Source organism: Rhinichthys klamathensis, unplaced genomic scaffold, assembly GCF_029890125.1.
Source record: "Rhinichthys klamathensis goyatoka isolate OS25496 unplaced genomic scaffold, OSU_Roscu_1.1 h1tg000605l_1, whole genome shotgun sequence".
NCBI lineage: Eukaryota > Metazoa > Chordata > Actinopteri > Cypriniformes > Leuciscidae > Rhinichthys > Rhinichthys klamathensis.
The window spans coordinates 239,528-265,002 of record NW_026607060.1 but is presented as its reverse complement, the minus strand read 5'-3'; the positions used below and the strand labels follow the sequence as shown (position 1 = coordinate 265,002).

The following is a 25,475-nucleotide window of genomic DNA, read 5'->3' as shown; positions in this document are numbered from 1 at the left end:
GCTGTCACTACACTATCACACTAAACAGCAATTGAGTGTGCTGAAAGTTATAATGTTATTCTATGTGTTAGTTTGTCTGTATGAGACTAGCAGTAAGCTAGATCAACATTAGAATAACATACTGATCATATTCTAACATTTCATCATGTTGAGCTATAAAACATTGATTCGTTTTATGTACATTTGCTCACCAGTCTAATAAAGTACATGCAAGAGCGGCGTCTCTGTCAAGTCGAAGTTAGTCACGGACGTGAAGCTCTCGAAAACGCCACGCTGATATTGATCCTCGTTTTAGTTCTCCTTTTGTCCCGAAGTCTGCTTGCCATGGTCCATAATGTTTGAACGAAACAACAACAGCGTGAGCATGCCGCTAGACGTAACGCAGTTGTCCACGTCTGTCGCCATGGTTACTATGACAGTAAGAGCGGAAACCAGGGATAATGCAGATATTACGTCATTGACAGGCGACAATGACCAGGGACGAGCCATTATTTAAAATTGGAATTTCTCTGAAATTAAAAATCTTTGGAAACTTTTGGCATATTGTAAGTACACAACTGCAGGAAATATATCACACTGTGCAAGTGATTTTTGGATATTTTATTACAAAAATCTTACATATTCTACCTTTAAAAATCATCTGCCAATAAAAAGGCTTCAGACAAAAACAAAAAAAAAACTACTTCCTTCAGCTACTTTAGCTTTAAGCAGCAGCCACTGCTGTGTGTTGTGATGAAGGAATGTTTTAGTAGACTGACAAACTATGTTTAAAAAAACAACTTGTTTTTAAATACATGTTTTAATACTTCTATTTACTACAAATCAGTTCCAACGTAGTTATCCTGATTGTATGCAACAATATTTAGAAATAAAAAATTAAAAGTACATTGTTGTGTTAATTATGGTTCCAATATGTCACCCTAACAAAATTTACAATACAGTCGATTCAACCTTAAAGGGGTCATATAATGCCATTTTTGTACAAGTTAATATGAATGTTTAGGGTCTAAATGAAAACTTTGTAACATACTTTTATTAAAAATTCTCATTAGTATTTTAAGAAAACACTAATTTTACCTGGTCAAAAACAGCTCTGTTTTCAGCACGCCGTTTCAGTGCATATGCCTTTAAATGATAATGAGCTTATCTCACTCCGCCCCTCTGTTCTGCTGGCGTTTTGACACAACACATGTGGGGTGTTGCCTTGACAACAGTTGAGGGTATATTTTGGAGAGAGAATGGCAGCGGGAGTCTCTGAGGACACATCTGTGCAACCGTATCAGTTTGAACCGGAGTCGGACCCGGAACAAGATGACGGCCGCAAAGAAGTTCGACAATTAAGGCTCGAACAGGACGTTTCTGAATGGTTGGTTAACGTAATGTCACTTAGATCTATCTTTGTATGCACTGGCAGGGTAGAATAGTGAGATACGAACGCTATGTGTTTACTGATGTATACGTTAGTTCATTGACAGATTGACGTTACAACTAATGGTCATGAAAAACTTTTTTTCGCGATTTGCAAAGATTAATATAAAGGTTAATAAAACTATACACACTTCTTCTGGAGGTGCAGAGGGGACATAAATAAGTTAGTTGGTACTGATTCTTTTTTCAGGAGCAGCTTCTTAGCAAAACCAGCTTTATACTGACCCTCGTTTATAAAGCAGTCTGGTGAGAAATGATTCGGCAAACATGAGAGCATTGACGTTGCTCGTGGGGAATATTCCCTTCGAAAACAAACTCAGCCACTGCGTCTTCAGCTGTTCGGATTTAGGAACATCAAAATGACTGTATTCGTTATTACACCCAAGAACAGAACACCACAGTCACTTAGACGCCATTCTGCTCCAGCGTATCAACAATGACGGACTATGTTGACAGCTCGCTCAGGGCGGGTCTGTGTTGAAACACTGCTGTCAATCAACAGTCGTGGGAGGGGCGTCCGACCGTGTGACGTCACACGGTCGAACGGCTCGATTTGAGGCAGGGGAAAACATATAAGGAGATTAAAACAAAAACACTGGATGGATTTTTATCATTATATGATGGTTGTGTACCGGCACTGCCAACACACATTTCAGTACAATCAACTTGAAAAACTGCATGTACCATTATATGACCCCTTTAAGTGCAACAAGATTCGGAAGTAAAAACCCCATTCATTTTCTCCATGCGGGAATTGATTTTTAACAATAACTTAACCATTAAAGACAGACATACTGTGAGCTACAAGGTTGTAAATCGATGGTATAAGCTTTTGTTGAAGCGACCAGCCAGCATTATTTCTACTTATTTTTTTTTAGAACGACATTACCCATGATTCTGCAAAAAAATCTACACCAATCAGAGAATCGGAACACTGAGAATAACGTAGAGTCAGTAACCCTACATTCCATATTATACATCAACATCTTTAAATTAACAGTTTTATTTTTCTCCATTGCTTTTAATTAGATTGTCATTTGCAATGCTTCACTGTACTGTTGACCTTTCCCTCATTAAAGCTGTTAAGTTCTGGAAAACAAATACAGATTTTTTTAAATTGCAAGTTGTGGCTGACGTCAGCACTGACTTTCCCATCTGAACACGAGTCTATGACATTGCATAGAACCTCAGATTCATGTACAGACATTTGTGCCTGATGTTTGGTCGCAGCACAGCACTGGACAGGTCAGACCACGTCTGTCGTGATGTGGACGACATCAAACAGAGTCTCGGCTAATGATGCTGACAGAGGTCTAGCACTACACCTCAACATATCAATATCATTTTAAAATCCTGTTGCCATGCCAACTGCCAGCAGCTGGAACATGAGCGTACATGAGAATGCCCACTCACCCTCCTATCTATCCTCTTGCTGTCTTTTAGTCCTGCTCTCTGGTCATCTTAGTTGTTTAGAGTGACCTCACAGCTCAAGATTACATGCTGCTCAAAGCACCAGCGAACCTACCTGATACACACAGAGAGAAACAGAGCGAAAGACGAGGGCAAGAGTTACCTTTCCAAAGCTACCCTTGCCCAGCACCATGAGAAAGTTGAAGTCAGACAGTTTCATGCGGTCCCGGTTGCCATTGCTGTCGAATTTGGAGATGGCATTGGAGGAAGAGCCGTCTGTTTTGCTGGGACCAATTTTAGCTCTCTGTTGGGAAAGAGCAAAAAGAAACAATAAGCTTGTGTTAGTTTGGGGTCAGACACACACACACACACACACAAACGTTTGTTAGTCTAGCACGCTGGCGACTTTCATTTGACTTCTATTGTTTTTATACTGAGTCTGAGCCAATAATATTTTCTTTCCCCTACTCCTAAAACCAACCGTCACAGTAACTTAGGGACGACGCACCAATATTAAAATTCTTGCTGGTAATCTAAGCTGATAATTATTTCCATGTTACGGCTGTAAATGGTCAATTAAATATTGCACTATATTTTCTAAATAAATAAACTTACTAATAACTAATAAAAACCAACCATTTTAAATGCTACAAGTGAATCTGGGCAACAAATTCAGTATGATAAATGGATATTAATTTTGAGATTTGTTAAAGATTTTACAGTTTACATTTAACAGTTATTAGTTTTTTTCAATTATTAGTGTTTTTAATATTCAGTGAGTGTTAGATGAAGGAAAATATAATCTAAATTTAAAAATGTGGTGGGTAATGTGTATGAAAAAATACGAATCAATAAATACCGTTTAATTAAAAAGAAGTCTAATATTAACTGATACAGTCACGACGATACTGTGCATCCTTGGAAGACATATGCATTCACAATTTACAAAAAGGCCAAAATAAATAAATAAATAATATATATATCTATATATATCTATATACACATATATATACACAGTATTGATGATACTGATAAAGTAAATATTATTTATAGAATATTTAATTAATGAAATATATCAGCTTGCTGTATAACAAATATGCTACCCATAATTGTGCATCCTTACAAAAAACTGTTAGATTTTTACATTTTCATTAGGACATTTACTATGTTTCAAAGCTAAACATATATACAAGACATTAAGTCTGTGACAAGTTGACAGCTAGTCTGTGACTAGAAAGTCACAGCATTACCTTAAAATGTCCACTTGCGAGCCACACTTCAAACTTGTTTGAAATCTAGCCGTCTTGTCTTCGTGAATGTGCAACGATTGAGAACGCAGCAATGATAGGCTAATGAAATCGTGAAAGAGCGAAAGAGTGCAAGAAGGCAGCGAGGCACTGTGAAGAGTGAGCAAATAAATAAATAAAACAAAAAACAACAGCTCCATATGTCTCCCCAAGCACCGTGTCATCTATATTTCTTGTCTTTTTCTAATTATTCCCTGATCCTTTGCTGGTCTCCACAATGATTTCAGGTTCTACCCTTGTGGGCAAGACCTGACCTACACACACACACATGCACACGCACACGCACACACACAAACAAAAAAACATAAGAACGAGCCACAGCCTGACATGACTGACATCCCTTGTTTGTTTTTATCTGTTGATGTTACTGAATTTCTTAAGCAGGTCTATTCATCACGTCCTTGCTAAATCTGTCAAATACATGATTCAGCAAACGCTGGGTAAACCTGTCACCCAGACTGCAGATGAAGCAAATTTTGGCTATTGTGTGCATGTGTGAAAGAGACAGCATGTATCTCTAATACAAAGAGAGATATTAAATATGTCTTTGGCAGCATTTGTAAAACAGCTCTAAAGTGTTTGTTAGACACAGAGGAAGTGGGTGTGTGTCTGTTAAACTGTGGCGGTTTGTGTGTGTATGTGTGTCTCGCTCTCCCTGGGTGAACGTTTAGTTTCTGGCAGTGATCTCGCTGCCCAGGCTGGCATGCTAGGGAATGACAGACGGCCTGTGTAAATGTCTGTGGTTCCTTCTGTATTAAGTGTGTGTGCGGTCACAGGCCATAGTCATTAGGCCCGGTCGGCTGCAGGCTGAGGGGAAATGTACTGCTGATTTCCTTGTTCACCAACTTTCTCCTTCACAGTCCACTGAGAACTGATCCATTATCTACAGCTGTGAGCCCATCACACCTACAGCAGCCTAGCAACAGGTCACGCACACACACACACACACACACACACACACACACACACACACACGCTAATACCATCTTAAATGCTCTAAAAGCTTTTTTCATTCACAACACGTTTGCATAGCACTTGGGGCCAGACACAAAACACAACAGTGTGTCAAAATTCCTCACTTACTTTGCTTTTTACGCACTATTTTAACTGGAATTTCTCATTTTCCAATTCAGAAAAAATTATTTAAACATAAAACAAGATCAATTTACTTGGGAAGCAAAATACTTTATATATTAAGACTTTTATATTGATCATTTTTTTGTTAAATTGACTTATTTAAATATCTGTTTGTCTAATAATTATTTAAATATCTGTATTTTATATAAATATTTAATATGTCTGTTTTATTTGAAAATGTATTTATTTAAACGATTTAAAAGATTTATTTAAATATTTGTTTTGTATAAATACATATGCATGTTTTATTTTAATATTTAGTTATTTAAATGTCTGTCTGTCTGTCTATCTTTTTTAGAAATTTGATTAAATATCTGTTTTATATAAATATTTAAATATGTATATATGGTTTATTTGAATAATTATTCAATTGGTCTCTTTTTTAACAATTTAAATATATATTTTATATAAATATTCGTTAACACTTTACAATAAAGGTTTCATTAGTTAACTACTTTAGTTAGCATGAATTAAGAATGAACAAGACTTCTACAGCATTTATAAAATCAAATTAATGTTAATTTCAACATGTACTAATACATTATTGAAATCAAAAGTTGTGTTTGTTAACATCAGTTAATGCACTGTGAACTAACATGAACAAAAAATGAAAGGCTGTATTTTTATTAACAACAAAGATTAATAAACATGTAACATATGTTTTGTTCATTGTTAGTTCATGTTAGGTAATACATTAACTAATAAAACGTTGTTAAGTGTAACCAAACATTTATTTAAATGTGTTTTATTTTAATATTTATTTAAATATCTGTCTGCATTTAAAAAAAATTTAATTAAATATATGTATGTATTACTTTAATAATTATTTATTTAATACATTTATTTATTAATAATCGATGGGACAGAACTGACAGGAAACTATAAGAGGAAACTTATGTATGAGCCTTATTCAATGTAAGTGCCACCCTGCAACATGTTAAGGCATGTCCTCTGTCCGCTAGGCCACATTTCAGAAAAACTCACACACTAAAATACACACAAATTGTTGTCTTTTTTGTGTGTGCTAATTTATGCAGTGCACACGCATCTCTTAAATTGCACATGCCACTAACATGATGTGATGAACAAGAGGTGACTGTAATTAAAACCATGCTGAGCTTATTTCAATCCAGACACCTTTTCAATCATTCCAAATGAATTTCTGCATGCCCCTCACTTTCCCCATGATTCCACAGTTGTTTACCAGCAGAATGAATGTGTAGGATTGCCTGGGTCCCCTCGGCCCATCCCACACGCTCCTGTCTCTCCTGCCCCCTCTCTTGCAGCCTCTTGGAGTACATTCAATTTTAATTTCCAAACTGCTGCCATATTGTGAGGCTGGCATGCAGCTCAGTCTAGCATAGAATTCCATTAACCCAGTCCCTACTGTTCAGACACCACACTTCACACTGTCCCTGCAGACAAACACGGACCGGCTGCCCAGCACTCAGCCTCACTCACACATCCCGGCCTCTTTTTCTACCAAATAAAACCAAAATTCTGTCACTATTTACTCGCCCTTGTGTTGCTCCAAACCTGTATGACTGACTTTCTTCTGTAGAACACAAAGTGAGAAGTTTAGAATATTGTACTGGCTGCTCTGTTTAATACAATTACAATGAATGGAGACTGGAACCTTCGGAAGCATCATAAAAGTGGACCATATGACTCACGTGATATATTCTGAATAACTAAATTAAAGTAGTTGAAAACCTTGGCCAAAACTGCCCTGGGCTCTTGATAATTAATATAGAAATTGTGCTTTAGAGTCAGATCTTTTCAATGTCTCTATTCATTGAGTTAGTTTGACTGATTTGTTCACAAATTGAACTGATTTGTTTTGTGAGTTCCACTCACTGACTCAACATTCCAGTTAACCTCTAATTGGAGACTTTTTTTTTTTTTTTTTTTTACATTTAATTCATTGGCCAGAACTGACAGAAAACGATAGAAGGGATGTTATCTGCAAATTATTGCTCTGCTCTTTGGGTACATCTGGAAACGTTACAGTTAACAGGTCATTGGAGGAGAGCACTGTCAGTGAATGACATGTCATACCACTTTTATGATCCGTTTACAATGCGTTTGCATCCTTTTTAAAGCTTAAATGTTCCAGAGCCCATTCATTGTAATTGCCTGGAAAAGACCATGCAGCACATTCTTTCATTCCACAAGGGGGGGGGGGGGGGGATACATGTTCGTATTAATATGAGGGAGTGTAAATGATGCCGAAATCTTAATTTGTGGCTGAAAAATCCCTCTAACCTCCATAGCTCATAGAGTTTCCCCCCATCTCTCGGTAGGTCTGATCTGTAGATCTGTGGGTAGGGACATGTGACCTCTGGGGAAAAGCCATTTGAGAAGCTTTATCTCTCAGCCAAAACCACGAGTTGAGTGGCGCCATTGATCTCTGCTAACACACACACACACCATACATGCACACAGAAAACGCTCTCCACCTCCTCCTCCATCGATTGCTGGGCGTGAACGAGCGATTAGCTCTGTAGCCAGCTAAGAGCCTCATCACTGGACTAAGGCAGTGTTTCTTTCTTTTGTAAAAGCAAACATTTCAGCCATATTCTGCGCAGCAGTAAAACCCATCCACACGCACTCACACAGACATGCAGCGACAAACGCTCTGCCCGACGACCCAGTGACGACAACTTTCATTTGTCTGATCCAGGATGGACAGAATTGATGCAAGAAAGGAGGAAAGAGAGAATGGGAAGGGAGGGATAAAAACGAAAAGGAGACAAATGCTAATGTGGGTAGATTTCCACTGTGCTGAATGTGTCGCTTTCACCGTGCTTCACTGCACACAAATACAGTCATTTCTGCGCAGCAGTGTGGAGGGTAGAGTGAGAAAGAAAGAAAAAAAAAAGAAAGAAAGTCATTTGTTTATAGTGGTGAGATGTGGAGGGAGGTGGCCACATCCTGACAGGTCAAATTACAGGTGAATAAAAGTTGAGGAGATGCTATCAACAGGATAGCGGCTATTAGGTGAGACGACTTAACAGTTCTGATTACACCTCTGACACACACACACACACACACACACACACACACACACACACACACACATAAACAGAAATGCATCCACAAAAGATAGCAATCGTACAGAAGTACTAGCGTTTCCATACAGGGATGAAAGGCTTACGGAAGAGTTCACCAAAATTAGCAATGCTAACGTGCCAGCTCAGCTGTTTTCAACTCAGCAGTATTCTCAGAAGGCCCTTCACATTCAACTTTTTTTTCCTTTTGTAGTGAAAAAAATGTTTAGTTAATTATTCCTGCTTTTTATTTTTTAATTAGTGACGAAATTAATGATTAAAGTTACTGATTAAAATTATGGTTAAATTTTTTTTAATAGAGCAGAAAATGAATCAAATGAAAATGAAAGTGATTTGCTTCCCAAATGTATTTATTGGTGATATTGGTGAATGGGAAATGAATTATATCTACTAAGTATATTTACTATATCTATAAATATACCACACTTTTTTCACAAAGCCATAAAAAAATACTGACTGAAAAACCTTACATTGCAATAAAGTGCAAATAATTAAACATAATAAAAAAATTGTGTAGTTCCTAGTGTTCTTAGTATTTAGTGTACATTTACAGTGTCCTAAAAAGTTTGTACAGCCCCTATAAGTTTAAAAGTGGGTTTTTTGGATAATATCAAGATAAATTCTTGTACTCTTGGTGTCAATTAATTAAAGTGACTTGCAATTATCATTGAATACCAGAAATAAAGATTTTCATTTTGATAACATAACATAACATAACATAACATAACATAACATAACATAACATAACATAACATAACATAACATAACATAACATGGAAATCACTCTAGTATTTTTGTGTTCTCATTTTATCATTTTTTTATTTAATAAAATGTGTTTTCATAGTTTTGTGTTGTCCCATATCAATGCAAAATCATCCCAAAATGATGAGGATTTATATGCTGATGCTGATCCAAAATCTAACACGCTGGTAACCTTAATCCGTTTGTCCTAATAAATGAATTAAAATAAATGATCTAACATTTAATATATAGTCCCTAAAGCAGCTTAGTTACACCTTTTTATGTGGTAACTTTACTAACAGAGTGCTTAAACTTAAATTAAGAAGTGTGCAGCTTGGCAAAGCACAGCTTCAAAGTAAGTAATCAGTGTCAGAATTGTTTCTTTTTTAATAATGTAATGGATTCAGATTTAAAAAAAAGAGCATCACGCTATTGATCCCTGGGCAAGTTAAGTCTATGAACATTCGTATTCAACTATTCATATAAAACAGGAGTTGATCCAAAATGAATGTGAGATAATGAGTCATTTCCCTGTCTCTGTTTTCATGCTGAGCCAAATCTGGCTATAACTCACGACACAGGAACAAAAGTTGACATGAGGCTACAGCTCCGAGCGTTGAGAGATGTGGGTGTTCTGGTCCTACAGCACAGGAACAGGAGTGACCGTCTCTGTGTTACTGACACGGATCCTGAGGGAGGCCTAGCGGTCAGTCTGTGTGTGTGTGTGTGTATGACGGAGCTTCTGGCAGGTAGCCTGATACAGACCGGGCCTTAATGAGCTCATTATGAGCACCAACAGGCCAATACTTCATCTGCCCCCTCCACCTTTCAGCAGAGACCTGCCCTGACCGCAAAAACCCTATAGAGGTACTGACTCGCTAGCCGTTCCTACATCCCCCATCCCGATGCTATCAAATAGAGCCTAAGCATTTCCGTCACAACCATTCACAGTCTTGAAGCATGCTGGGAATGCAGGGTCATTTATTCTCAGCCAGCAACAGTCGAACAACATAGATCTGAACAAGACACCAGATGTGATGCTAATCTATGACAGAATTGCTCTAAAGCTAGTGAGCAGCCTCCAGAGCCATCACAGACAACACAAACCCTGCTCCATAATTCCAAAACAACTTAATTATGTTGCCTTCTAAGTAGAAGTTCCAGTTTATATAATTTTTTTGCGAAATGTAAACATAAATTATTATTATTAATGTTATTACTATTATGATTATTATTACTATTGTTGTTATTATGGAATATAAGTATATCAGCAAGTTACTAAAAATAAGAGTGTTCATTTGTCTATATAGACAGTATGACATGATGCTACAAGGAGTCTGTTCATATCAATTAAAATAGTTTATATAATAATAATAATAATAACTGGAATGTACATTTCCAGAAGAAAATGTGAAGTGGTGCTTGCAGTGGCAAAACTTGCACACAAGTTGCTAGAGTGTGGTACATGATTGTATACGAGCCAACAAACATGTCTGCACGATTTTCTGGTGCTGAGATGTGGCTTATTCATGTGTTCAGGTGGTTGCTAGGCGGTTGCTAGGGTGTTCTGGGTGGTTGCTATGGTGTTGGTAGGCGGTTGCTATGCGGTTGCTAGGGTATTCTGGGTGGTTGCTAGGTCATTGCTAGGCAGTTGCTATGGTATTCTGGTGGTTTCTATGGTGTTGCTAGGCGGTTGCTATGGTATTCTGGATGGTTCCTAGGGTGTTCTGGGTGGTTGCTAGGGTATTCTGGGTGGTTGCTGGGGCGTTGCTAGGAGGTTGCTAGGGTGTTCTGGGTGGTTGCCATGGTGTTGCTAGGCGGTTACTAGGGCATTCTGGGTGGTTGCTATGGTGTTACTAAGCAGTTGGTACTGGTACAAAACTCCAGTCCAAATATGCGAAAGCATTCGTAGGTCAACGGACACACCCGCTAGTGAGAGGCTAACCAAACAGTACTACCTCCTATTTCCACGATGCCCGAAAACACACTATTCTCTTGTAATCCACCCCCAAAAACAACCTCCAACGGGACTGTAACGCTCTCCACTCGTCAGTAGAACATGACTCTATACTCTTTAAACCTTGCTGCTATATACTCATTTCCGTTGTCAATTTTCCTCTCCTCCAATCCTGCCAGAGTATAGTTTTGGGAGGAGAAGACAGAGAGTGACAGTACTTAAAGGGGAAGTACGGAAAAAAAACTATATTACTACACTCTCCCCCCCTGGCTGAAACAACCCATGGTTGTTAAGATAAAAGAATCAAAAACCCAAGAACTCCTCCTCATCTGAGGTTTCTTGAAAGAGGTCTTGAAGTCTCCTCTTCGCCTGGTCGTCCAACTCCTCAGCTGTTGGAAAACACATTTTAAGATTGCACACATGTGCAGTGCGCACATCTTCTCCAGTGGCCTCCAACGCTATTCGATAATTCAAAGGTCCCAGGTGTTTCAGAATCCGGTAAGGCCCTTTCCATTTAGGTGCCAATTTTGCACTAAACTTGTGTTGTGCACTGGACTGAGGAAAGCTTCGAAGCCATACCCGGTCTTTGATTTTGAAAGTGACATCTTGTCTTTTTTTGTTATAGTTCCGGAGTTGTCGATGTTTGGCTTTTCTGCTGCTCTCTCTAGCTTGAGATTGCAGTTGTTGTACTATGTGACAAACCACATCATAGGAGGAAGCCATTGTCTAGGAAGTGTTGAGGTGATTCATGATTGGCTGTTTGCTGCCCCGAGTCAAACGAGACCACCCTCGTGTTTCTATGACAATTCAGTCCGGAGATATTCTTTTGATCTCTTTCAATTGAAGTCTATGGAACTTGTTGCTAAGGTGCTCTAAATGGTTGCTAGGGCGTGGCTTAATAGCTTCACAATGATCCGGAGAGACTGATTCGCTAGTTGCATAACAACGGAAATAGAATTTCCGGTTTGTCTGCGGTGAGCTGGATCACTTCCGGTCACTGCTTCCGTCAATGGCACTCGCTTACTTAACCGACCGTTCAGCATAGTGTAAAAAAAACACACGAGTCTTTTTGGTATTAAAACCATGATTAAAACAGGTGTTGTACCGAATTCCGACTCGCGGACAAATCACACGCCCCTTCGCGTGCACGCGCCTCTCACATAAATACGCGCTGAAGCGAGTTTGAATGCACTTCCTTTGCCATTTGCGTTTATCGATTGATTTTTCTCACAGCAAGCACACAGATCCTGCATGAAAGCTTTGTCTACACTTACATAAATTAACAGAAAGTGAACTAGTGTGGATAAAAGATGCAAACAAACAAAAACGTATGGCAGATCGATTAAAACTATAAACTTCGACGGGTAAAGCTACCATAATAAAGCTACCAGCTGTCAAAACATAACTGTTAATTTCACATAATTTAACTGAACGTAACTTTTGTGTGTTAAACACGTGTTAAACACGATGTGGTTCATAGGAAAATATTGTATTACTCTCCCCATTGCACACGAATGTCATTAAAAATAATAATATTTAACCTTTTTCATGAAGATAGGCTTTAGTTCATAAAATACATGTCTGTATATTGTATATAATAGACTATAGCTCTATGAGACAAATACCTGTTTTTATGTATTTTTTTTGTTTTTGCTTAATTGCATCTTAAAAATAGAAATTATAATTGATAATTATAATTATAATAATCTGATCATTGACTAAAGCTAAGGATAAATAAAGCTAAGGATGTAAAGAAACCTTAGACATTTTTTTTTTCATTATAGTTATTTTCCGGCACATTAGGACCACAAAAAAACATTATTTATTTCATTCATTCTTTCAATTTCACATCTTGCATCCTAGCAGGGAACGTTCTCAGAACTTTGGCTATAACATTCCCTACAAGTTTGGTTTAAACTTGTAAAGCCCTACGAGGGTACTGTTTTAAAGAAAACATTTGAATGTAATGTTCAAATAATGTTCTAAGGAAGTTTTAACTGTAACATTTTGAGGATGTTTTGGGAATGTTGTTGAGATCACAGATTATACAATGTTCTTTTTGGGAACAAAAATAAAACTACCCGCTGAAAACATTAGAACAGAACAAAAACATTTCTAGCTGGGATTGCTTATGGATATACAATTAAAATAGCTGGAGCAATTGTTTTGCGTTCAGGTGCCCTTAAAAACTGCAGCCATATTACAAAAAAAATAAAGATTGAGTGATCCAGCTCACCGCAGACAAACCGGAAATTCTATTTCCGTTGTTATGCAACTAGCGAATTGGTCGTCTGAGTAAAATGAGCCCGCCCCCTTGTCTCTATGACACTGTGATCCAGAGCTATGTCCAATACAAAATCTATACAAACTTTTTGGCGGCCTAAAAAAAGCAATAGTAATAGTTGGGGCTTTGCCTTTGGCAAGCACCACTAATAATAATAATAATCATAATCATCATCATCATCTTCAACTTTATAACCATAATCTTATTTGCCATATAAACTGTAAATAATAATAATAAATGTTTACAATATGTAAAAATAAATAAATTGTTATTAATGTAGGATTATTGTTATTCGTAAAAATGTAACCATTAAAGGTGCAGTGTGTAGATTTTAGCGACATCTAGCAGTTCGCTTGCGAGAAGGGCTCAGCCCACTGCTCACCCCTCCCTTTCGAAGAAGCTACGGTTGCTAAAACGGGACAAACATATCGTCGTCTGAGACAGGTAGTTTGATTTCTAACATTATTCTCTCAACAGACATTTACATCGATAGTCTGGCGTTATTTATTTGCTTTTGGTGTACTGTGGAGTGGGTAAAACTGTTTTTAATGGCAGGCTAGCAGTTACCGTTGACTCGCGCTAGCCTAGCACCGGCGAACTATGCAACTGGAACGACTGGATGAAATTTTTTGAAAACTGTCTCCACTGATAAATAACACCAAGGCTAACTTGGAAATTAGGCCCGATGTCCAAAATTCTGAACCCCCCCTTTAATTTACTAAAAGAGTGTTAACATTTGTCAACATAGACAGTAAGAAGTGAAGCAACTAGGTTTCGAAAATAGTAAGTCTAAGTTCAATACAATAATAATACAAATGATAATAATGATAATAATAATTATTATTATTTGCAATATGTAAAAACAAATAAATTGTTATTATTAATGTTATTAATATTTTTGCATGAATGTAACGATTTTACTAAAAATAAGAGTTTGTTCAAATTTGTCTACGGCCCTATCCCAAATTGCACACTTCATATGCACTTACGGTCTTGTGAATTACAATGGCCGCCCGCAACGTGATTTTCAAGTCCGCAAGACCATAGGGTGCCCCTTTTGACATTTTAGGTTAGGGTGCTCGCAAACAGTCAATATGCGCCCTCGATGCGCACTTTTGCCAACCAAGCCGTTTTTTCCACAGCAGACTTCTACCTGACAGTCAAAGCGGCATTATGTCATGAAAGTGTGGACTCAGAGGAAGACCGCGAGTGTTTAGGCTGCCATTTGGGAGGATACAGACAGTGGGATGTGAGGCTACTACTAGGTTTTGAAATGTGTAAGTCTTAAGCTATATAAATTCCAATTTCTAAAATGAAGAGATGCTGCTCAATAGGTTTTGAAACGAATCAACATACCTCACCATCTCAGAGCACAAAAGGAGAGAGACAAAAAAAAGATAAAGAGAGAGGGGAAAAAAGACTTAAACAGTTGTGTTTTTTCCTCCATGACGTGTGAAATGCCAGCCATCAGGTGAGCGACAGATTGACCATTTCTCACATTTTGAATTATGCATCACACCACTGTAGGAAAACTGCCAGCTCAGACACACACGCTCAGACACACACACACGCTAAACTTCACATTGGGCTGTTCATAAATAATACCATCATGCACTGCGTCCACAGCTGGGTCTGCTCGTGGGACTGTCTGAATTATGCAGAGACCTGCACAGCCTATGCCCCTTCACACACACACACACACACACACAAACAGCACAGACATCACACACATACAACATGCATGCCACACGCATCACATGCAAGCACCAATAGGCACAAACCAACTGTCGAAACCATTTTCACCTATCAACTTAGTGGGAAACATGTCTGTACTACTAACTACTGTATGCTCTCAAAAGATGGAGGAAACCAGAGGAAAGGGGACTTTAAAAATGTGCCCGAATCAGTCTGTGGAGAAAAAAAGCCCAGGGATCAGGAGCTTCGTGCAGGTACCTCTCAGTCAGCTCCATTCTGTATTCAAATTGGGACGTGCGGAGCAGAATGCAGGTTGACATGAGTGTGATTACTTTGGGAGGAAGCTGGGATTTGACCATGTGTTATTTGTGCCAGATTTGTCAGTGAGTGATATATGCTTCATGCACAAAGGCCTCTCTCTCTTTCACCTGCTTGCACCCAGTTGGGAGTGTCAAAATCAACATAAAATCAAAACTGACCCTATTTACTTCTTTTTTTCATTCCTGGTCTAATGAGGCATGATTCCAGCATATGTTACTCAAATAAAAATGTTTGTCTTCACAATCGTTAGCCAAAATATAATGATTTATCTAAACAACTTTTTTCCTCTTACTTTTCAAGCCCTCCTCCAACGATCTGACTCCATTCAGTTAACACCTACTTTTCATAATTCAGTATACACACAATTAATAAAATCAAGTCCCACTCTACATTTATTTATTTTCATGTTAGATTGAAATATGAATAGAAAATGAGTTATGAAGTTTCAGTGACTTTAAACCAAGGAAGAATGGAGAATACCCCCATGCCCTCCATATTGATCCACAAACACACACACACACACACACACACACACACACACAGTCCAAAAAAGCAGGTGAACCCATACACACATGCTCACCTCAAACTTCTGCCGGAATTCCTCATTGCCTTCTTCTCCCTCGGCTGGGACAGGTACGTTGAAGTACTCGCCCTCTTCCTGACTGAGCAGCTTAAACCTGCATGCATGTGTGTGTGTGTGCATGTGTTTGACAGACAGAAAATAAGGCACATTTAGATGAGTACAGGATCTCTGCAGTATCACATATGGTTCAGTAACAGACATTAAATCCTCTTCTGATAATGGCTCCATCTGGCCGCTATAGGAATTGGGTACTGCTCGCGCGCTTCCTGAAACGGCACATTTTGCGAAATTACCTCAGCTCATTTAAACCATTCATACGCTTATAGTTCCCCTCTCAGCGGGGACGACCTTGACTATGATCAAGAGTGGAGAGGAATCCAACCGGTTTGAGTTGCCCCCAAACAGCTTTCAAACGTCTGAGGGACAGCGTGATACCCCGTCTCATATTTAGCTCTCCTAACATCTGTGCTCCCAGATAGCAGAAAATCAGCTTCCTGTTTAACGGTGTGAGCTGACCATTGCTGGGTTTTGCTACTGATGTGATAGGAGGCCCTGTGTTCGTCTTGCCTCTGGTGTGCGCGGGTGTGTGTGTTGTGTTTATGACTAAAGATGAGTCATGACTGCAGTGCTCTCCCACTACACTTCTTCCTACCACATCTAGACCTCCAGAGGCTTTAGTGTGTGTGAGCGGCGTCTTCACATTCATAGAAATAGGAAAGAGCATGAGAATGGCAGTTAGCATGAAATGACGTGGATCATTTTTCTTATTTTTCTTAAAGTAATATATGATACATTAATATATTAATTTACTTTTAATATTATTTATTATGTTATATATATTTGTTATGTTACACTACAATTTTTTACGTTTTTAAATTTTGTTCACCAAAGGCTGCATTTATTTGATAAAAAAAACAGTAATATTGTGAAATATTACAACTTAAAATAACTATTTTATATTCACTTATTTTAAAATGTAATTTATTCTTGTGATGTCATTGCTGAATTTTTATCATAATTACTCCAGTCTTCAGTGTCACATGATCCTCCAGATATCATTCTAATACGATGATTTGCTGCTAAAGAAACATTTATTATTATCATCAATGTTGAAAACAGTTGTGCTGCTTAAATTTTGTTTTTTTAGAAACTATGATACAAATGTCTTATCTGTCACTTTTGATCAATTTAATTCATCCTTGCTGAATAAAAGTATAGGTATATAAATACAAATTTAAGCAAAAATTGCATTCTGGGAAGGTTTTTTTTTATTTTGAAGATTTTATGCATCTTTGGTACTGAGACACCAGTTTTAAGGATTCCAAGTCATACTTTATCTTTTAATATTAATTAATCATGAGAACAGGTTTGAATACAGCTGAAATGTCAATGATTTAAAGATGCAATTAGAAATAAAATGTATCAAATGTATTTAAACAATTAATATTATCAATAGCCCATTGATTAGCAATGTATCTACATAAGGGTTTGAATATAATATAATATAATATAATATAATATAATATAATATAATATAATATAATATAATATAATATAATATAATATAATATAATATAGAAAAAGAAACATTACTGAATGCACCTTTACAAATTTTGCATTTGGCCAATTTCATAATGCTTTTAGTGAATAAAATGTTACCATAATTCAAATTATTGTGCAAAATTTACAATATACAAGTACTGTTGTATCAGAAACTGCAAGTGATTGGACAATTAAAATACGAATGAGTGTTGCGTCGAGACAGTGACAGCTCTGACAAAGAGATTGTGATCATGTGGATCTGTCCTGACTGAAGGTAAACTGGGGAGCAGAAACGTCGCCTCTAATCTGACACTGTGCTTTGCTGTCAGGTGGCAGCAAGTAGCCATCGAAGTCACATAGAGGCTCATTACTGCTCTGAAACGGCCTTACAAAACACATACACTGATCTCATCAAACCATCCAGTAAAAGTCACATTTGGAAAGCAAAACAAAGGGTGCGTCTCAATCAGCTCCCTAGTTCAGTAGTCAGGAAGTCGGACATTTTAAGGGCTATCTCAATTGCAAAATCGTTTCCCTAAAACATTCGCTCCCTAAAAAGTCCCACAATGCACTGTGAAAACCATCCAAACAATGTTCCCTTAATGGAAGTTTTGAAGCACGAAACATAAATCACATGGGCCAACCTACTGCACATAATGATATCCAATAGATGTTTTTTTAAAATCCAAACAATTTTTTAAGCATAAGCATACATCGCTGAGCAGGTAATGAACATAATCTAGCAAACATTTACAATTGTTTTACGGCTGAAATGTTGCACGTATATGTAACAAGCATTTATCAAGCAAGTATTTATCACATGTGCTTTAAATAACATAAAAAAAAAAATGTTGTAAAGATATCAGTTCTGCTGTAAATACCAGTAGTGATGTTGTACAATGAGGACGTTGCCATGTCGCCAGAAATAGTCATCAGTGTCCCAATGTGTAGTGAGCCAGCGTCCTTACTGTCCTTACCGTCCTTACCAGTGTCTGAATTCATGTACACGATATACTGATTCACGACCTAGGAAGCTAAAGAGCTGATTGAGACACACCCACAGAGAGAGGAGACACTAAAAAAGGGAAACAAAAACATAAAACTAGTCAACCTCACTAATCGATCACTTCTTTTTTTTTTTTTTGCCATTGGGACCAAACCCTACTGGTCAATAAATGTATGTTCTAAAACTGTCTTTCAAACATTCTATTAAAGTGGACATTCTTTTTTTTTTTTTTTTTAAACATATTTTACATTGTTGCAACACCTGTCAGTAACGCTCTGTTTAGTTCCTGTCTCTATGAAGCCACTCCTTCCAAAAAAAAAAAAAAGTGTGTTGTGATCGGTCAAATGCTTTGAGCGTGTTTTGGAAATATCACACTCCATAACCGCGAGTTTCAACAGACTAACTCAACTCAATTGGAACAACTACTTTTGTACTTAAAGGGATAGTTCACTTTGAAATACATTTTTGGTATGTTTTAGCTTACCTCAAGGGCATCCCAGATGTAGGTGTCTTTGTTTCCACAGTAGTTTCAATTTTGATATTTTTAGGTCAAACCGTTCTTGTCTGTCAGTCATATAATGCAGGTCTATGGTAACTTCCTCAAAGAGCATGCACAGAGAAGTCTAAATTAAACATGGTTTAATGACTCGTAAATGTAAGTACACATTGATGGCATAAGACACGAAACGAGCGGTTTGTGTGAGAAAACGAACAGTATTTATATAATTTTTAGCTCTTGTAACCACAGCCACGTCCAATTGGTGATCTTAGGACGCGGGTGCTTCGGTCTGCGCAAGCGCCGGAAGTGATCTCTCGCGTGTGTACGTCACTCATTGTTTACATAGAGATTTCGGAAGTGTTACCTTTCACTGTGAAGATCTAAACATATTTAGATATACAGGAAATCGCAATGGAAGACGATTTCGATATATCAACAGACAACGTTAATTTTTTCGCAACCGCGCGAGAGATCACTTCCGGCGCTTTCACAGACCGAAGCGCCCGCGCCCTCAGATCACTTGGACGTGGCTGTGGTTACAAGAGCTAAAAACGATATAAATTCTGTTCGTTTTCTCACACAAACCGCTCGTTTCGTGTCTTAGGCCATCGATGTATACTTACATTTACGAGTCATTAAATCATGTTTAATTTGGACTTCTCTGTGCATGCTCTTTGAGGTGGTGACTTCTGCATTATATGACTGACAGACAAGAACGGTTTGACCTAAAAATATCAAAATTGAAAATACTGCGGAAACAAAGACACCTACATCTTGGATGCCCTTGAGGTAAGCTAAAACATACCAAAAATTAATTTCAAAGTGAACTATCCCTTTAATGTACTTTAGTTATTCAATATATAAAGATAAATATCTTGCATTTAAAGACTGATATTATATAGAGATAATACTATCCTTACTAATAGTGATATTAAACATTTTAGGCTTAAAATTAAGAAATGTGCATTGTGCAATAAAGAAGTACTCCAAATAAAGTTGAATTATAATTTTTATTTCAGTAAGTCTCAAGTGATATGTCAGTAAATACTATGTATATATAATATAATATGTAAAAAATAAATTATATATATATATATATATATATATATATATATATATATATATATATATATATATATATATATATTTATTTAGTATTGTACAATGACAAATAAAAGGTCCCTTGTGAAGGGATATCATAATCGTGTGTCCCTGGCTTTTAAGAGTCTAAAAAAAAGCTCTACCACAGACATTAATATGTTTGTAGAGTAATCTTAACGTTTACACAACCTTTACATAATGCTATCCCATGATCGCGGAACATTATCTGTTAGGTGAGAAAGAACTACTAGATACTTCAATCTCTATATATACTATATACTAACTAGACAATATAGGCTACAGTACAAGAAAAAAAAACACTGACAGAGAGAGAACATGAAGAAGAGAGCAAAGATTTAATGTGGATCTGACCTTTGTCATTTAACTCAATTCTGTCACATTACCTGCACATTTAAGCGTTCACAAGGGCTCATGCAGATTCAAAAATACACAGACCCTAGCTGACATGCCAGGCATTTAAAGGTGTTCGAGCAGGGACGGGAATGTGTGTGAGCGGAAAACAGGAGTGGAGAGCTCTTAGACGAAGAGCTGAGGACTTCTGAAAGAGCAAGAGTATTCAAATCCAGAGATGACTGAACCAGTTAGATGTGTATGGACTGCTTCACGTCTGTTAAGTTCGAAATGTGCATTTTCATGTGTATTCCAAAAAAAAAGGGGGGGGGGGGGGGGGGGGGAGCACTTAACAGGTTAATTCCTTTGATATCCAATGCGGTTTAGCTGACGCAAACTTTTTAATATTAGTATGTACACAATCTATTTGCCCCTCGGGGACTTCCTCATTTCCACAATGTATATGTGTGTGTCAGCAGGCTTTCTCACCATCCGTTCACTCCTTGCTTCTGAAGCTCCGAGATGCCGAAAGACAGAGAGCCCATAAAGTCGTTCCGGCTGGTCAAGTCCCAGTCCCAGATCTCCACAGACAGCCTGCGGTCCTTGTCAGACTCCTTCAGATTACTGTAAGACACAGAGCGCAGGAGGGAGGAGGACAGAGACGGCGAGAGACGGACACAAAGAAGCTGAACATTTGATTTTGCATTTCCCAGACAAACAAATGACTGATCTTTTGGCTGTGCCACTAAGCTTCCTTACAATGTGAACGTCTCGTTCCATGTGGGATTCAGGCAGCACTTGATGGTCTTGGTCTTCTGTTTGCTCTCACTCTTGGGGTCAGGGATGAGTTTTAGCTTGACATAGGGGTCAGATAGGCCATTCGGGTCCATGGGCACCAGGTTCTTCGCTTCTTTAACTGTAATGTGGAAATACAGGATACATCACGGACACATAAGAACCTAAAGACCAAGAGTTCAGTACTTTAACTTTTGTTAGTGTGCAATCAATGCAGCAGAGTGAATCTCAATGTTAAATCAAGAGTTATTACAGTTTGTGTCAGTTACGTTGCAACTTTCCGTTGGAGTTTTGATCAATAAATATCACATCTTAAGCACTATTAATGTTTTTGGAGTTCAGCAGAACTGACATAAAAATGCATTATTTATAATGCAAAGTTATCTTCCTGCCTTCCAATACTGTTCAGGTACAGGTTGAAGTAGCATTTCATTTGTTGGACAAACTGAAAAACTGGAGCATTCTCTCAAAGAGTCACTGTTGAGTCTGAAGAAGGCATCATGTTTGTGAACAAACTGATTTAATGATGCATCTTGTTCATTAACAAGGATCTGCTGACCGATTAAACGAGATGTTGTTCATTCAAGCCAAAATGTGAGTCAATCTCACAATTAAAATCATGCAAGGATGTTACTGAAACTCCAAACTTATTTTATTATTGTCGCTTTTTTTGTCTACAGCTTGATAAAAGTAATGCCGAGCAGTTGACAAAATGGAAGACAAATGATTCAAAAGATAAAAAATAAGGAGACGAGACACTAGATTGAGTTCACGAGAACGAGACGAGATTTTTGCAGTATTTTTAAGAAATCCTCAATGACAAAATACATGACTAGAAAAATAGTCTGCAGATACATTTGACATGTTTTAACTAATCATCTTGTAATGAATTGTCATTTCAGTTCTACTTTCGGAGTATGAATTATTATTATAATGCAGTAAAAGACAACAATACTCAAGCACTGTAAAAGGTTTTGCCACAAACTCAACTGACTGGCTTCTCTCTTGTATGATTTCATGAGTCTCTTCAGACTTTACTGTACATGATTTATGAGCTTCTACAACTTTTGATCTCCTAACTGAACTCCTTTCCACAAATTGATCATAGAAATAAAAACAGTATAAAAATGAATAACACAGTTTTCTCTTAGTCTTATTAAGTACATACAATCAGTGTCACCATAATCAAAGTACTCTCTCAATATCCACATTTTTCTTCAAGCATGATACAGAACAAAGAGATGGTTACAACTACACAGCCCAGCCTAAGATAGCTTTCATATTGAGAGATATTTGCATGCATCAGGGAGCCGCTTTCAAAATGAAGGGTATTGAAAATGCGTTTAAATGCGCACGTTTTGCTTTCGCTTTCGTGATCGCACGTACTCTGAATAGGGAGTGCGCATTCTACAAGATAAGACATATTTAAGACGCTGAAGAACTTCTTTCTAAACTATTTTAAAAAATACGGTATTACAGACTCCAAACTTTTGAACAGTAGTGTAGATTTGCTTTGTTTTTGGGAAAACGCTTCTTTCCGGAGACTCTTAGTGGATTTACCAAGTAAGTGTCACTGAATCAACTGAACAATTCAATGACTCACACAAAGAGTAATTTGTCGGCAGCTCCTGACGAATAATGAAACGTGCAGAAAGAATCCCTAAACTAATGAAATGAAATGAAATGAAATATACTTTTTTGGTTCTGATAGGGAAATTTGTAATCGACAGAGCCTGGTACATTAAAAAATACACAAAATCTTCATACACACCATACCCATAAGAATAATCAGTGAATTAATCTTTCTAGTGAGCCAATTAAAAAGATTCAAGTCACTAGAAAAATAAATACATAAAATATAGATAAATAATACATCAAATATATAAAAAATAATACATTTTGTAAAGTTTATGATAGGATAACTATATAAGACAATGAAACAACATAATAAACATCAATATATATATTTTCCTTCTCAAGAAATGTAATCATGTTTGAAGGATATCTATGCTTCTACTAGAATACAAAAAGATACTGAATAAAAAATGTTCAGTGTAGGATGTCAAGCATCTGATATAACCTTGTGAACCCTTTACCCCTCAAGAGCACTAACTACGGACCCCAGATGTGAGTGAATAGCTGTCAATCATTTATTCTTGTGTCTCATGAGCCCTCAGAGCCATATGGGGCTACGAATGCACAGACTATCCCAGTAATTGGGGTTGACCTCAGCACTTGACCAGTACAACAATTAATGCAGGAGGCTGCTGTGGCCATGAGATTTGTGGCGAGTGTAATTTCCATAATGAGTGGTGTGTGAAGGTAGGCTTAGCTGTTCATTAAGACAGCGGCGTACTGCAGCACGGATACAGGAAGAGAGATGAGTTTCAGCTTGAACTGTCGTGCTCACAGAGCAGGGTTTATTTTGCCAGCTAATAAATGCTACACACAACATGTTCGTTCGCAAAGCCCTCCGCACGGAGCAATTAAAGCAAGCGGGATCACTGACCATGTAAGAATATTTGCATGAACATATCAAAAGCTTTGACCTACAAGATACGCTCAGTTTTGGCTCAGAGATGTTGTAGGAAACTCAATGTCACCCAGCTGATTAAAAAATACTCATTAACATTGTAGCATATAAGACAGTTGATATTTTAACAGGCAAAGATGCAAAAGGCTGTAGGAATATAATTAATGCTTCTGCAAATAATTAAGCAGCACTGCTCCCTCTAGGTGAAAAACAGCACTGCAATTCAATAGCAAATGGTCGATTTAGTCAAAAAATTAGAGTTATTGGTGCTCGGAACAGATCCAGAACTGACTGGATCCATTAAGCTTATGTAAGGACAAGAATGTTTTTGTGACGCAAGTCTTCATTCATAAAAAGTAGCCGCATAAGTGCTGACAACACACTAATCATGGTCACTCAGTGTGCCTCACTAACATTTATCAACCTGCAAGTGCTCCGGTGGTCAAACAGTGTGAGTGCGAGAAAGATGAGGTGGAAAGGACCTTTTAAAGGCAGAGCGGCAGCCCCATTTCCATCCAGGTATTGGTCAATTCATTGGCTTTAAGTGACAGGCCTTTGAAATGTGCGGCAGGAAGTGGCCCCATTCATCTTACTGTACGCTCAGCAGATCTGCGGCAACGCCGCGTGACATTAAATTATAAAGGACAGCGTGATGGATTAAAAATGTCTTTTGCGCTCAGGGCTGTCTGCGCCTCGGTTCTTTCCATGGTGCAGCTCAGCTCATTAGCCGCTAGCGGGCTAAAGGCTGTTAGTTAATTCTAAGGGAAAATGGGAGCTGAGGCTCGCGGGGTGAAATAGCCCAGGATTGAGCTTGAGAAAAGGGACGCATGGCTGAATATGGAGCAGTGTGTTGAGGCTAATGTCACTTATACACACCCACTGATGCACAGACCCAAGCCTACTTTCCCCCAGAAAGCATAAGGGGTTGTTGAGCTAAAAATGACAATTCTGTCATCATTCACCACCCTCATGTCGTTTCAAAACTGTATAACATTTTTTTCCTCTGTGGAACATAAAAGAAGATATTTTGAATAATATCTCATTGTGTGTGTGTGTGTGTGTGTGTGTGTGTGTGTGTGTGTGTGTGTGTGTGTGTGTTTGTTAATAAACACACACACACTAATACTCCTGACGTTGTAATTGTAAACGAGGGTATGAAATCTGTGTGTATCCTTGAAGTGGCTTGCTGTTTTGACCTGTATATGGACACTTGTTACTATTCCAAATTATTGAAATATCAACCACTGGTAGATCTTATTTACCAACTTGGATACAATTGTAAATTAATAATTTTGGTATTTGGAAGTTTAGGCCATGTCCATAAGAGTGTGATCAGGGGGATGCAGTTAGGGGGGCTGCAAAAAAAGGAGGCAAAAAGGCTTGCAAAATTCTGCTCTGTTTCAGCCACCATAGGGAGCATGCAGATATGGAGACGGAGATGTTTTGTTTATCCTTGATGTGTCGAGTATTATAAATGAAAAGACTTGTACAAGTATGTTAGCCATGAACTGTAGACCTGTCACCTTGTCAAAGACCCTTCCCAGAGTATTTGGATCTTGTTTTCTTTGTAATGTCTTTCAGATCCAAATAAAAGCATTCAAATGTGTGTTTGTTTGTTTGTCCACAAGATGAGAATCAATGGGGTCCAAAACAACATTGTGTGGAAAAAAACATTTTTCAAAACATCTCCTTTTGTGTTCTGCAGAAGAAAGAA

The 25,475-nt window shown here is 37.8% G+C and overlaps 1 protein-coding gene across 3 annotated transcripts in view; it reads right to left on the bottom strand.

The window, feature by feature from the left end:
* prkcbb (protein kinase C, beta b) overlaps positions 1-25,475 on the bottom strand; it is a 148,125-nt gene that overhangs the window by 48,573 nt on the left and 74,077 nt on the right. For all 3 annotated transcript variants that reach the window (XR_008805585.1, XM_056240668.1, XM_056240667.1), the window contains exons 6-9: positions 21,193-21,349; positions 20,923-21,057; positions 15,932-16,028; positions 3,002-3,142 (exon numbers count right to left, since the gene is read on the bottom strand). Coding sequence is in view for 2 of the 3 variants with exons in the window: in XM_056240668.1 (XP_056096643.1) it covers positions 3,002-3,142; positions 15,932-16,028; positions 20,923-21,057; positions 21,193-21,349 (530 nt within the window). In the remaining variant the exon portion in view is untranslated. The remainder of the gene's footprint in view (positions 1-3,001; positions 3,143-15,931; positions 16,029-20,922; positions 21,058-21,192; positions 21,350-25,475) is intronic.